General features: G+C 47.9%; 1 protein-coding gene and 1 pseudogene across 1 annotated transcript; both read right to left on the bottom strand.

Annotated features, from left to right (window-relative positions):
• Positions 1–6,345: 6,345 nt before the first annotated feature.
• LOC107278034 (uncharacterized) lies at positions 6,346–6,766 on the bottom strand (annotated as a pseudogene).
• A 4,041-nt stretch (positions 6,767–10,807) lies between these two features.
• LOC4350434 (receptor like protein kinase S.2) lies at positions 10,808–14,067 on the bottom strand. Its single transcript, XM_015762286.3, has one exon. It carries the CDS (start codon positions 13,508–13,510, stop codon positions 10,913–10,915), a length of 2,598 nt encoding a protein of 865 aa, XP_015617772.1. The 5' UTR covers positions 13,511–14,067; the 3' UTR covers positions 10,808–10,912.
• Positions 14,068–14,728: the final 661 nt, after the last annotated feature.

The raw sequence follows: 14,728 nt of genomic DNA, 5'->3' as shown, positions 1-14,728 counted from the left end.
GGTATTTCTTACGTTCACAGATAAAATCCGCAAGCGTACGGATATACCGATGTAGTACTTCACCTTGTAGTATTCGAAGGTATTGAATTTCCACAGGGAACATGTGTATTTGGTCTTCTTTAGGTTCATCTAAGGACACAAGATAAATGTAGACCAAAGGGTGGAGAGGATTTTCTAATGTGGTACATGGTTGTTTAGAAAGCTTAACTTCAATCCTATAACTATTTTTCAGGCACTGGCTTGCTCGTGCTACCAGAACGCGCTCTACTCCGTACCTGCATAGGGAGGACTACGGTGATCTCGAGGGCTGTCACCACCTCTACACCAATCTCTAATACTATAGCATACGCAGCAAACATTGGTAATTAATTACCTAGACACCATGTCTATGCAAATAATTACTACTCTAGCGTTAGCTAAACACTGAAGTAATCACTATTTCTTAATGAACAATAGTGAACAATGATCGAGCAAGCTAAATAGGAACTAACTAAGAAGTATATCACACAAGATGAATCTCAATTACTTAATTAAAATATTCTCAACTAAAACAAAGTAATTGCTAAGGTACAAAAGAAAGAGATAGAGAAACCGACAATTCCGGAACTCCTCCAACTCTTTATTCCTCGCTCTCTCCCTTATTCTAAGTATACGTAAAAGTATACAAAGAGCCTCTTATAATTCAGCTCACATCTTGATGTGTTGCGAATGAGTGAGGAGAAGGGTATTTATAGGCCAAGAGGTGCCTTCGGAGTGTGGAGATGCTAAGCATCCAAAGGAGCAACTTCTCTCTTGAGCTACCAAGTGTCCCTCAATGGCGGTTTCTTCCGGTAGAAACGGTCACAACCGCCTTGGATAGTCGGTAACTACCGGCATGTGAAAATTGAAGGCCAGATGGGTCAGGCCTGGGGGTCGGCCGCCCCTGCCTGGCCCTGGGTTTTCTCCTGGGCCCTGGCAGGTGGGTCCTTGGTCCAGTGGCATAGTGGTTGGGTCCATTTTCTGGTATTTCGTTGGGTTTGTGGGCCCAAAACTCCATGGCTTGGATATGAATGTAATTCTTCCCCTCCTTTATCTCAATTTTGGTAGTTTATCACTTGCATCCAAATATACACCAACACTCATGGAATTTGTTAGAAATAAACCCTACAACTATGTTGGATGTTTTATATTTTTAGATTTATGCAGGTATTAATTGACGGCATAAATTTGGTATTTAACAGCCGTAAAAACGTATGAAGAACCCAAGACCCAACAAGACCTGTTCGGAATTCGACAAAAACCTAGCGAATCCACAAGGGAGTATATGCGAAGATTTTCGCAAGCAAGATGCCAAGTCCAAGACATCACAGAAGTTTCAGTCATAAATGCCGTTCGGCAGGGCTTCGACCAAGCTAACGGACGTGGAAAATCACTGGGAGAAACCCCAAACCATCGGCCACCTTTTTCATATCATTGACAGGTACACGCGAGGCGAATAGGATACGAAGTGCCAGGTCGAAATATAAGCCCAGTATGACAAAGCTGTAGTTCAGGCCAAAGCGGTCCAACAAGAAGCAAGCGGAAGTCAACCAAGGCCGGCTTAGGTCCCAATGGCATGGCAAAAATTTTGAACAGACAAGTCAAGCCTATAACAACTATCGAAGAAGTCGAGAACCTTCAAAAAAAACTTCAATGCCAAGTAAGGGGGGAGAACAAGGCTTGCCGCCAAGAAAGAAATGCAAGAAGGACAAATACTGTTTGTACCACGGCAAGTCATCGTCCCACACAACTGAAGAGCGTCGAAATATCAAACACCATTTGATGAGGATGTTAGGTCCCGATCTTCCGATAGGTATTGATAAAAAGTCGATTTGGGTGGAGTCGCGACACAACTCGATCCGCCTTCTGAACGAACACGTTACTGAGCCCCCGCAATCGCAGCACCACGTCTCCTCTGGTTATCAACCATGCCGAAACCAGGTTAACCTCACCGAGAAGGCTAATCCCTGCATTTGAATCAAAGAACACAAGCAAGAACAAGATAGATTGCAACACAATTGCATATGAATGATTAAGCACTCGAATTTGGGGTTCCACAAACTAATCTAGCGACGAAACTGTTCTTGACAAATTAATCTAAGCAAAACCCGAGTCTAAACGATGACGGCTACCAAATAAATATGATTAGGGACGTCCTAGGGTTGCCCTAGGGTGCACACCCCCTTAGGCTAAGCCCACGACACAATTATAAGGCCCAAAACTCAAATCAGATTCGGACTAGATGACATACGTGGTTTGTTTTGCAGATTCCCGGCAGCTCGATAGGAAATTTGACGTGGAACCAAAACCATCTAAAATTAGACTCCATAATCTTTCCAACAAGTACTCATGGGCCCCGAAATTCCTTCTAGATCAGTGGCTAGATCCGTTTGAAGTTGATGCTGTCAGGAGGCCCGAATCCGAATCCAAAACATGTAAAACTTGATCTCTTGTCTTCTATGGACCAAAAGTGACATGGTGAGGTAGAAGTAGACTTGGAGAAGGTCTTGGTTTTGTCCCTAATCAACTTCTTTGATCATCCATGCATTCGTTATACTTGGTCTCTTTTCCTTCGGCCAAGCAAGTACCTCTGCAAACGAAAACACACAAAACTCATTGTGTAGCAACGTTTGTTCAAATATATAACAAGTAAATCTAATGTAGAACATATGCACCTTTGGTTGATTAATACATAAGGTAGTCATGGTTATATCCGAGCTAGTTATGTCCTCATCACCAAGGCCAGCCTCAAGTTCCCTAGACGAATCCCTAGACTAGCGAATATGCTAATAAGCCGCTACAGTTCAGAGTCGCACTAGACGGGCAGCGAAGGGTTAAACAAGTCATCACATGGGGGAACCCCGAGGGCCACATGTCGAAGTGCCAGCAGAACGTACATAACCATGGGCTCCAGGGGGAGCGGAGAACCGGAATACCAGGCATCCAAAATATCCTTCGACCCAGCTGATGCGGAGGGAGTACACTTCCCACATCAAGATCCCCTTGTTATTTCGGCCGTAGTAGCTGGATGCGAGGTGCGTCATATATTGGTGGATGGAAGAAGCTCAATGGACATCATCTTCTTCAACGCTTACATGAAAATGGACCAGCCTACGCTAGCACTTTCGCAAGCTACCGCCCCTCTCCAAGGTTTCGATGGCATATCTCTGTAGGCATTGGGTCAGGTCCAACTTAGGGTGTCCTTCAGCCCTGAAGAAAACAAGCGCAAGTAACTCATCATGTTTAACATGGTGGACATCCCGTACCACTACAATGCGATCTTCAGCAGGGCCACGCTCAACAAGTTCGACATAGTTGTCCACCACAACTATCTCCATTGGTTACGAGGCAGGCAAAGAAGAGAAGCGAAGCATCATGCGTGTAATCATGAACAATCTCGATATCTTCGTCTTGAGCCCTGACAAAGTGGGCGGTGTTTCGCCCGACATCATCCTACAACATTTGGCGGTCAAGCCCGATGCAAGACCCCAAAAATAGAACGTTCGCAAGATGTCAGTAGATAGATCGCCAAGAAGCAGCTAAAACTAAAGTCTACAAGTTACTCATGGTTGGAGTAATACGGAAATTGACCATCCGAGTGCTCGGCAAATCCAGCACTAGTAAAAAAGGCAAATGACAAATGGCGAATGTGTGTCAACTTCACCGACTTGAACAAGGCTTGCCCAAATGACGACTTCTTACTTCCACGGATTGACCAGCCGATAGATTCAATAGCTGGGTGTGAACTCATGAGTTTCCTAGCCGCATACTCCGATTACCACCATATATTCATGATGCTCGAAAATTGGGCGAAGACCGCATTCATTACACCCTTCGGCACCGTCTGCTATGTTAGAATTCCCTTCGGCCTAAGGAACGTAGGAGCAAACCTTTGTCCGATTGGTTTACAAGGTTCTCAAGAGGCAGATCGGGCAAAACATTTATTCTTATGTCGATGACATCGTCGTCAAGAGTCAGAAGGTGAACGATCACGCCGCCAATCTATAGGAGACCATCGACAACCCGAGGGTGGCCGGAATCAAGTTAAACCCCGAAAAATGCGTTTTCGGTGTTTGAGCGGGCCAGTTGCTGGGATTCCTAGTGTCCGAAGGGGGCCTAGAAGAAAAAATCCTAAAAAAGTCGAAGTAATCCAATTGATGCAACTGCCAAAGAATGCACGGGAGGTACAGAAGCTGACAGACCGAATTGTTGCACTCAGTAGATTAATTTACAATTATATTAAAAATTAAATTAACAGAATAATAAAATTTACAAACAAATAAAGTTTGCTCGCTATGGGAAAGAGAAATATAAATAACTAGGGGATGGTGTTGTACAAATTTAGCGTAGATATATTTTTTCTACTAGTATGTGGGGAGTGTGAACAATAGATTTTTTTTTCTCTCTCTCCTCTTGATCTAGGTGATTATTAAAGTGACCAATACACATATATTTTGGCTAATAAAAGCATCATATTTAAGCACAATGGATGAGAGGACAACATGCCATCAAGGTGCATATATATATAGGTCCACCACAATCATAGGGAAAAAAGCATTAAAACGAAAAAAAATGCATGCGCGTGGTGCATCTTCCTAGTAGAAAAAATTCATAGGCGTCGCCTGCGAAGTTGCATCTTCCTAGGCAACGCCTTATATTATTCGTTTAGGAAGATTGATCTTCGCATGCGGACGGCCATCTCAACCCCCCTCCTGCATTTTGCAGCCGGATCGGTGGTGGAAAAAAATCCGTCCACGTGGAAAAATATAAGCATCTAGCCGGGGAAAATCGATTTCCAGTAGTGATAGTAGAGGCTCATTTGATTCTTTTGACTTTGCAATTTACAAGATAACGGACATGCTACCACGTATACATCGGTACCCGGGTTTACATTACCATCGGTAACCGCGCGGTTACCGCGGTTACCGGCCTTACTGCGGGGTACGGTAATAGAAAAACCGTGATAACCTCTTTAAATTCAAATAAATTAAAAAAATGATTTAAATTTTTAATAAATTTTGTACGGTTTTTCACGGTTACCGCGGTAATCGTGGTTACCACCGGAGTACAGTAACTCCGGATTTAGCGGTTTGGAAAACCCTGATCAGTACATGTTGGAATGGGTCCGTCCGTATAATGATTAGAAAGGAGGAGTGTGCAAAAAACGGCGCACATAGTTTCCGATAAGATAAGAGAAGGAAAAAGGAACTTGCATGGAACGCATGCTCTGCACGCGATGCAGAGAGCTCGTGATGGTGAGAGTGCGAGATACACTCGATAGCCTCGTTTCTGTACGCTGCAAGCCTGCAAGGGTGCATGGCAGTGTCGTTACCGCTGCCTTTGTCGTTAACACGATCTGCATGCATGCAGCTTTCCACGGAGAGATGATCAGCGGAGGTCGTTTGACATTAATTAATTAGAATTATTAAATTTATACTAATAACAAAATCTATTCCATAACCTTGGACTAATTCACAATATGAATATATTGAACCTAATTAATCCATGATTAACCTATATGATGCTACAATAAACATGTGCTAATTATGGATTAATTAGGCTTAAAATTTTTTTCTCGCGAATTAACTCTCATTTATGCAATTAGTTTTATTATTAGTATATGTTTAGTACTTCTAGTTAGTGTCGAAATATCTGATGTAATAGGGACTAAAATTTAATCCCTGGATCCAAACGCCACCGTGGAATGCTCACAAGAAGAATCACTTGCAATCAATCGGGTGTTTACCCGTCTCGAAGGAAGGACTAGAATTATCTCCCGACCGTGAAGCAAAGTTTAATTGTTTAATTGGATTCTCTGTGGTGAGATCAGATATCCAGATTTAAGTTATAGATTTCACACTTCTTGACAGTTAGTAGCAGATGATGATATTTTCAAATTTAAGATATGTTGGTCATAGGGATAGAAGGTACATGTGTATTTAAAGGAGTTAGCATGCATTATCAATATCTACGTTTGTAATCGTTTGTAATGTAATGTGTATTTTTAGAAAAACAATCCCCCTGCTCTAATATATAATACAAAATATCATAAAAAGTTTTAAAGAAAATTATAACATGAAGTATATTAACCTACCGGACAAAAAAATGAAGTCTCTAAACATGACCTACAAAACGACAAATAAAAATGATAAATAGATGGCTATTTATCTTTTTGTTTTTCTCCACTACTGGAGAACTGATCTTTCATCGAATGGCTCAAAACACAAATATTAAGGCTATTATAAGAACCGTGACTAAAAAGAATTTTTACTACTAGGTACATAGTCCCGTCCCGCTATAGAATCTTTAGTCCCGGTTAGTAACAAGCTAGCACCCCGCGGACTTGTTGGCCCGGAGGATGGTGCACTTGGTCCTCTAGAACGCGATGGCGGCGACCTCCGAGTCGACAAGCTATAGCTCCAGCGGGCAGACCACAGCTAGCCGGCCAAATGCCACCACCCCCGCTGCGGTGAGCTTGCTGAAGGGCTTGTCAATGCTGCCCACCGTGACGTGGAACGTAGCCGTCTTCCTCGGCTTATGGTACGGTAGAACGCCGGCATGGTGGCGGACTCGACGAAGCGGGTGCCATTGAAGGAGAAGGCCACCGCGACGGGCTCGTAGCTGATGCCTGGGTACAGGTTGGGGTTGCGCAGCGACAGCGTCATGGTGATGTTGTAGGAGGTGGTGGAGTTGGACGGCGGCGTGCCAGGGGCCAGCACGAGCCGTGCAGCAAATAGGCGTCGTCGGCCCGGCGTCGATCCGATGGAGAGAAAAGTGAGAGGAAAGATAAGAGTCACTGATGGGTGGGCTCCACATAGTGACTTAGCAAGTTGAACAAGTCAAAGTGTCATGTCAGTGAAACCGTTCTTCAAAATTTGTCACAGGAGTCAAATTATACCATTTTTAATAGTTGAGGGTTAAGACATCCGTATTATGGTTGTGGTTCAGAGATATGAATTAAGTTGGAGTTATATTTGAAGGGGCTCAAAGTGGACTTATTACGAATCGTAATGCCTATGCGGCCCAGCCGGCTTGCTTAGAACGGGTCATAATGGGCTGAGATGAGCACGGACAGATTCATCAGGCCCATGAACATTTCTTGAGGACCCAAACAGACATGGTCACATGGGCTTTGTGTAGACAGCTGCAAGCAACGGCGTTCCCCCAGCAACGAGAGCTCGAGTTTACAGTACATGAGAAGTTTTTTTTATTTTTCCGATGATACGGAAACGAACACGAATGTACACAGTACACTACACTTGGCTACTTGCACTGTTGCACAACAACGTATAAATCCCCTCCTAACTCTTAGCACACAAACAATGAGCACCCGTGAAGTACCTATAGCTATTTGTGTGAGAGAGATCACCAAAAAACATCTAAAGGTGAGTTGCTATAATTGCTAGATAATATTTTAACTTCACGGTTTTAGTTGTATAACACCGTACAAAAAGACTTTTAGGAGAAGACATCTCCCTTCTCTCTCTCCCCTTTGTCAGAGCCATAGAGGTCATTGCCACCGACAGGAAGCAGCGCGCGCGGTAGGATAGAGGGAGGTCGTTGAGCTCTCTCTCAGCTGAGCTCGAGCCAGCATCACGGCGTGCCGCTATCTTCTGCACCAAGTCAAACCCGACTGTGCGCCGTGCAGATATGCCTCGCCCCTCCCCATGCGCTGCACCAATCACCACCGTCACCCTCCTCACCGCTATTCTTCCTTTGACTCTAACACCTCATCTTCGAGGCTCATCCCCGGCCTCACTACCATAGCAGATCACTACCAAACACCAACAATGGTTCAGAATGTTGTCATTGCCATTGCCGTGCATCCATCTCATCGAGTAGCAATCCGCTCCATAGAAAAACCACTGCGCCACCAGCCGGCCCTGCCTCAGCGTCGAGTCTCGTCGCCGGTCCTGCCACTTCGACCACAAGGACCCGTTCGCCCATATCGCTGCAGCGAAATCACTGACCCGAACACCGCACACGGCACACCACGTGCGACCACCTCATGGCGCCGCCTTCTCCTTCGCATAGAAGATCCCGCACCCCTGCCACTATCCAGACCTGCTTGACCTTGTTACTGCACCGGATAGCTGACTCAATAGCGAACACTGAGAACCGCCATCTCGTCGTGCCGTCCATCCCACCGTGCAGCGAATCCACGGCCAAGTAGCCAACCCCCCTTGGCGCCGATGGATTACATCGAACACCAAGTAGCAGACGCCCAACAACTCCTCGTTCGCCGATAGAGAGAGAAGAGAGATGGGAGAGCTGACATGTAGGTGCAGAGGTATTTTTGACATTTCACACGATTTTTCTCTCCTCTCCAACCGAAAATTATTATTTTAATGGTATGGTGTTCGCTGGAAAATTACCATGTTTATAGTGTCTTCCTCAAAAGTCACTTCGTATGGTGTCCTGTAATAAATTTTGTCTATTTACAATGCTATGTTCAGAGATCTCTCAATCAATTGCTCGCTGGAGACGTACGTGTGGACAAGGTTGAGACCCTGAAGATGACAACCGTGTCCTAATGCAGCAAATACACGATGAATGGGAGTGGAACCTCCTCCATTTTGTTCTAGCACTGCCCTAGCTCACTAGCTAGCGCCACTGTGCTTGTCACCGGCGACAGTGAAAGCATAGGTTACTCATCAAAATCTGAGTGGTTATTCACCCACACGCTATATAACATCTATCTACCGAATCGTCCATTATAATCAACTGCGTGTGCAGCCGTTTCATCGTGGAGGAGCTCGCGGGCTTTAGCGCAACAGTGCACACCTGTGCCAAATGAGGTGGAGTTGAGTAGATACCAGGAGGAGCGGATGACCAAAGGTCTCACCATCATCGTCTCCGTCTGCAACGTGTCAGTGCGCACCGACAAAGAGGAGCGGCAGGGTACACACTTCGTTCGAGGGCAAGGTCAACATTCTTGTAAGTCCATAATTCTGCTACCATAATTTCGAGCAATATAACAACATGCATGATGTGATCATGGCTACTATAGATATAACCATTGCTCACATCATAAGTTAACTAGAAGATATCGAGATTAAATCGTATAAGTTCCGAGTCCAATTCAGCCACCTACAGAAATTGACTTAAAATTGCCGCTAAATGTGCATATGAGCTCTGTTTTGGGCTTATGGGTACTTAATGTAAAGATATTGAAACCTCTTTCCAACGGATCTGGTCTCACCTCGGAATTCCAAGAGTTAGTAGCAAGATATTGTGCCACCTCGAGTGACCTCGGAATTCCATGAGTGAGCTTGTAACTTGTTTGAGACTCTAGCTTTGAGGCCTATGTGGAATGCGCGACAACCAGGTGGAGCACAACCATAGACACCCTAGGTCGGCCTCCCACTTCCTTAATTAGCTTGGTATATTTTAAGAGTTTCTCGGGTTGTATTTAGATTAAAGTTTAGCTATTGTTATTTTTTTATTGTCTGTCGTCGCATGCTTGTCACAACAGATAAATAAGGCATATTTTCTCCACAAAGTCGCACATGTGTTTTTTTCCTGAGCTCAACTTATGGGAGATGAAGTTTTTTTGGTTTGCTGAATTTAAATCTACTAGTTCTCCAAAGAAGTGAATTTTTTTTTATATCTTCGAATGTGACCATTTGTAAAAGAAATAGGTTTTATACTGACCTTGTGTTCTCGAAATAAAATAGATTGTAACTATTTTGTCGGATAGAAATTGTCCTACGCAGTCAACTGAATGCTATTAGTTGTTTATTCTTCACTATAAATGTGGTTTATGGTTGTGCTCGGAAACTTTGATATATACTCTAGAATGAAGAGAGAGAAGAACTCGAGAGATTGTGTCTGATGTTGTCATGCTCTCAGTTGTCAAGGTTGAGAAGTATAAAAATGACCCATGGGAAACCCAAAATACACATCCAAATAGGGCAAAAAAAATGAAACTCGAACAGCCTGATAGATTTAAAATAATTGTCAGCCTAGCCGACACATAGAGCACACAAAAGAAACCCAAAAAACAAACGGGTGCATTTTCATCCAAAAGGGAAACAAATTAACAAACCAGACAAAAAAAAAGACCCATTAATACGGCCTAACCCGTTAGGTGGATCGGTGGTCCACGGGCCAACAAAGGTGGATCAGTGATCTCAGGCTCCCGGCCTTTGGATACAGAGATCTAACGACCCTAGGAAATCGAATGATGAATTGCATTTTTGCATGCAACAGCTCATAGCCCCTTTTATTCTTACATAAACATATTATGTCCGTCCCATAAAAAACAACCTAAAATAAGAATATGATATTTTGTAGTACTACTAAACGGCATATATCGTCCTAAGTTGGTTTTTTACGAGACGTAGTTGATTGTGTACCACAAGACACAAGTTCATTAGTACAAAGTATTCTCTCCATTTCATATTATAAGTCAGGTTGAACTTTTTCCTAGTCAAACTATGTTAAATTTGACCAAGTTTATAGAAAAAATTAACAACATCTAAAATATAAAATTAGCTTCATTAAATCTAACATTGAATATAGTTTGATAATATGTTTGTTTTGTGTTGAAAATAGTATTATATTTTTCTATAAATTTAATAAAACTTGAAAAAATTTGACTAGAAAAAAAGAAAACAACCTATAATATGAAACATTGAATATAGTTTGATAATATGTTTGTTTTGTGTTGAAAATAGTATTATATTTTTCTATAAATTTGATTAAGCTTGAAAAAAATTGACTAGAAAAAAAAAGGAATCAACCTATAATATGAATCAGATGGACAAGCTGAGATGCGTTAGATCGGTTTTGAAGAACGAAATTAATAAATATATATAAAAATATCGTGTCCAACTATAATAACAGAATTTATTTCTCTATTAGAGAAAATATATACATATTGACGTTGTGTTCAGTGTATCGCAAGAGCATGGAGTCTTCTTACTAAGGACAGAGCAGCAGCATTTGTGGTCTCCCACTCTTCCTTGCTCTGCTGCTTCCTCTGCTCGAATTTCTTCAAGATCTCGTCATTGCCATCCATGATGCTCACTATCTTCCTCATCGTCGGTCGCGCCGCCGGGTCAGACTGGGTGCACGCCATGCCGAGCCTCACCAACCGCTCGAGCTCCGGGCGATCAACCTGGCCGTCCAGCCGTCTGTCCACGATGGCCTCGACGGGGCGGCTCTGCTCCTTCCACCGCTGCGCTCTCCTGACAAGAAGGACCTCCGGCGACCTCACGTCCACCGCCATCTCGCCGGTCACCACCTCCAGCACCACCACGCCGAAGCTGTAGACGTCGGCCATGGTGGTGGCCTCGCCGGTCTCCATGTACTCCGGCGACATGTAGCCGAAGATGCCCCGCGCAGCAGAGCTGGTGGCGGGCAGGGCAACGTGGTGCCCGCCCGCGCCGCCGTGGCTCTCGTTCCTTGACAGGAACTCGGCCAGCGCGAAGCTCCCGAGCCGCGGGTTACGGTCGGGGTCCAGGAACACCGCCGCCGACGTGATGTTGCGGTGGATGACCTGCTCGTCCCACTCCTCGTGCAGGTACAGGACTGCGGACGCGAGGGCCTTGACGATGCTGTACCGGTGGCGCCACGGGAGGACGGCGGCGGCGCCTGCGCCATCGCGCCGGAGGAGGTGGTGGCTCAGGAGGTTCCCCGGGGAGTAGTCGTAGACGACGAGCATCTCGCCGTGCTCCGTGCACCAGCCGCGCAGCTGGACGAGGTTCCGGTGCTGCAGCTTCGCGAGGTTGCGGAGCTCGTTGGCGAACCGGACGCGCAGCGCCGGGCACGTCTTCATGCCGAACCGCTTCACGAGGACATGGACGCGGTCGCGGCGGGCGCCATTGCCGCCATAGCCGTTGTCCAAGAAGCCCTCGTACCCTGTCCCGAAGTCGAGCTCCGCCACCATCTGCGACTCGGAGAAGTTGTTGGTGATCGCGACGATCTCCTTGTACGATATCTCACGGGGAGTGTCGACGCTGGGGATCACCACCAGCGGCCGCGTCGATCGCTGGCTGCTGCCGCCGCTGTTGTCAGCCAAGCCACCTCTGGAGCGGTGGCCGTTCTCCGCGGTGAGGTAAATGGTCGTCCCGGCCGCCGTGCCGTAGAGCTTCGACGCAGAGGTGACCGTGCTGTCCGTGGCGTTCGTCGTCGTGCCGGAATCGGAGGGGGAAGTGAGAGAGACGTACTTTGGGAGAGCTAGGAAGGACGGAAGCGGTGGCAGGTCGCCGGAGCAGCTGCCGGAGAGGTTCTCCACCACCCACTTCATGCTGGGACGAGACCTAGGATCGTGCAGCGAGCAGAGGAGACCGAGGTGTATGAGACGGCCCATGTCGAACAGCGGGTAGCTGCCGTCCGGCAGCTTGCGGTCGCCGGCGTCGAGCAGCTTCCCCTCATCGGACAACCGACGCACCCAATCCAGCATGAAGATTTGGTCGTCGGGGTACGCGAGGTCGACCGCTCGCCGCCCTGTGGCCACCTCCAGGAGGACGATCCCGAAGCTGAACACGTCGGACTTGGCGGTTGCCATGGCCCGGCGCTGGAAGCTCTCCGGCGGAAGGTACCCGATGGTGCCGCCTATCCGGCTGGTGTCCATCAGCCGGAACTGGTAATTCGCGGAAGCAAACGACGACGACCGCGCGGAATGAGGCGACGGGGACACCTCCAGCTGCGGCGGCGGCGCGTCCTCGCCGGACATGGCGTGCTCGAGCCACCGGGCGAGGCCGAAGTCGCCGAGCCGGGCGTTGTACTCGGAGTCCAGCATGACGTTGCTGGTCTTCACGTCCCGGTGTATGATCTGCGTGTCGAGCTGCTCGTGCAGGTAGAACAGGGCAGCGGCAAGGCCGGAGACGATGCGGCGTCGCCGGTCCCAGCTCAGCGCCGGAGCCGACGCGGCGGGCGCCGCCGCCGCCGCCGGTCTGAAGAGGAGGCGGTCGAGGCTGCGGTTCGGCATGTAGTCGTACACCAGCAGCAGCTCCTCCTCGTCCTGCACGCACCACCCGCGGAGGCGGACGAGGTTGCGGTGCCGCAGCCGCGCCACCGCCGCCAGCTCCGCCAGGAAGGACTTCTCGAACCGGTCGCCGCGGCCGGCGACGCACTTGACGGCCACCGTCGTGCCGTCGCTCGGCAGCACGGCGCGGTACACCCGCCCGAACCCTCCGCTGCCCAGGATCTCCGTGTCGCTGAACCCACTGGTCCCGATGTAGAGCTCCGAGTAGCTGAAGATCCTGGGGCTCCCGCCCGCGCCTCCGCCGAGCTTCCCCGCGCCGACCGCGTCCACGCCGGCGATGTCCTCGAAGCTGCAGACTCCCGACGAGCGGTGGTGGCACCAGGCGCCGCAGAGCCCGCACCGCAGCGCGCGGCCGACCTTGCGGCGGACGTACGACGCCAGCCTCCCGCTCGCTGCCATCCCTCGTCGTCGAGGCTGCTCCTCACCAGCAGCGCCAGCTACCACCACCACCTCGTCGGCGTCCATGGGCAGCACGAAGCAGAGCCGGCGCAGCGACATGGCGTCGATCGAGGAGCCGAGCCTGGCGTGCGCGCGAGATGGTTAACAAGTGGAGCGCCCACACATCACGCATGTCGCAGGGGAAAGCGAGCGTGGCAGCTAGTTGGTGGAGGTGTGGGATCAAATGGGAATCGAGGGGGGAGAGCGCGGCAGGTGCTGGTGGGAAGACGAGACGATAATGTGATGTCCGCCTCGAGTGGGAGCTGCTGGTATGGTGGGTGGCTCACTCGGTTGACTCGGATGGCCGATGATGGGGCCATGGGGGCCCGGCGGGCAGAAGCTGTTTACGTTGTATTCATTTGGATTTCGTGCAATGCCAACGGTGATGTCACGGGGTGGCATAAAAGGGGGCGGAGGCGAGGCAAGGCAAGGAAGCACGCTATCGGATATGTATCCATCGTGCATCTGTAGCTTTTGGTCTAGGGAAGCAGCTCAGGCTTCGTTTTCAAATAGGGCTTTCGACTTTGGAAGCAGCTGAGTTATATGAACAAGTTAGGTGAGCTTCTTTTTCTACACTCTAATCACTGTGTTGGCTTGTCAAATGAACTGATTTGTGGTGCAACCGTGCAAGTGATTAGGTTCAACTTACTGACCGTAAGGTCCACCACTACCCGTCCTACCATTTCGGAAATTTTTGGCACTAAATTAGTTAAAATCTACAGAACTACTATTAGGAGCGCAGCATTCCGAGCGCCAAACATGCATCAGCACAGACCCACCCCACCCTACGTGCCGTCATCCCACTCCTACCGTTGTCGATGTAAATGATTTACTCCTATCGCGGGCCTCTACCACTTACCTTTATTCGAGTAAACGATTTACTTCGATAATAAAAATAACTTTCTTGCTTTCGATCCCACCCCACGTCCCGCATCGTGTTCCCACCATTATCGGAGTAAATGATTTACTTCGATAAAAAACAACTTCTCTGCTTTCGGTATATATTATATTTTTCCCGTTCCCAACCAACCACTCTCGCCCCTGCTTCATTTTTTTCCTTTTTTTTATCTGAATCGATACACCACCCTAGCCCACAGATTGGCAACACACCCTGGAGGAGGACGACGACATCGTGGCGGTTGATGGCAGTGGCCGGCGGTGGTTGAGGCGACGGCACTGCTTCGGGCCTCGCTGTCGGACACTGGACAGCACCTTAACCAGTAAGGAGGTGTTCACCTAGGCCAAATAGCAATAACCAGCGGCTGCTTCACGTTGGCG

This window comes from Oryza sativa, chromosome 11 (genome assembly GCF_034140825.1).
Source record: "Oryza sativa Japonica Group chromosome 11, ASM3414082v1".
Lineage (NCBI taxonomy): Eukaryota > Viridiplantae > Streptophyta > Magnoliopsida > Poales > Poaceae > Oryza > Oryza sativa.
The sequence above is the reverse complement of the archived record's forward strand: the minus strand, read 5'-3'. Positions and strand labels throughout refer to the sequence as shown.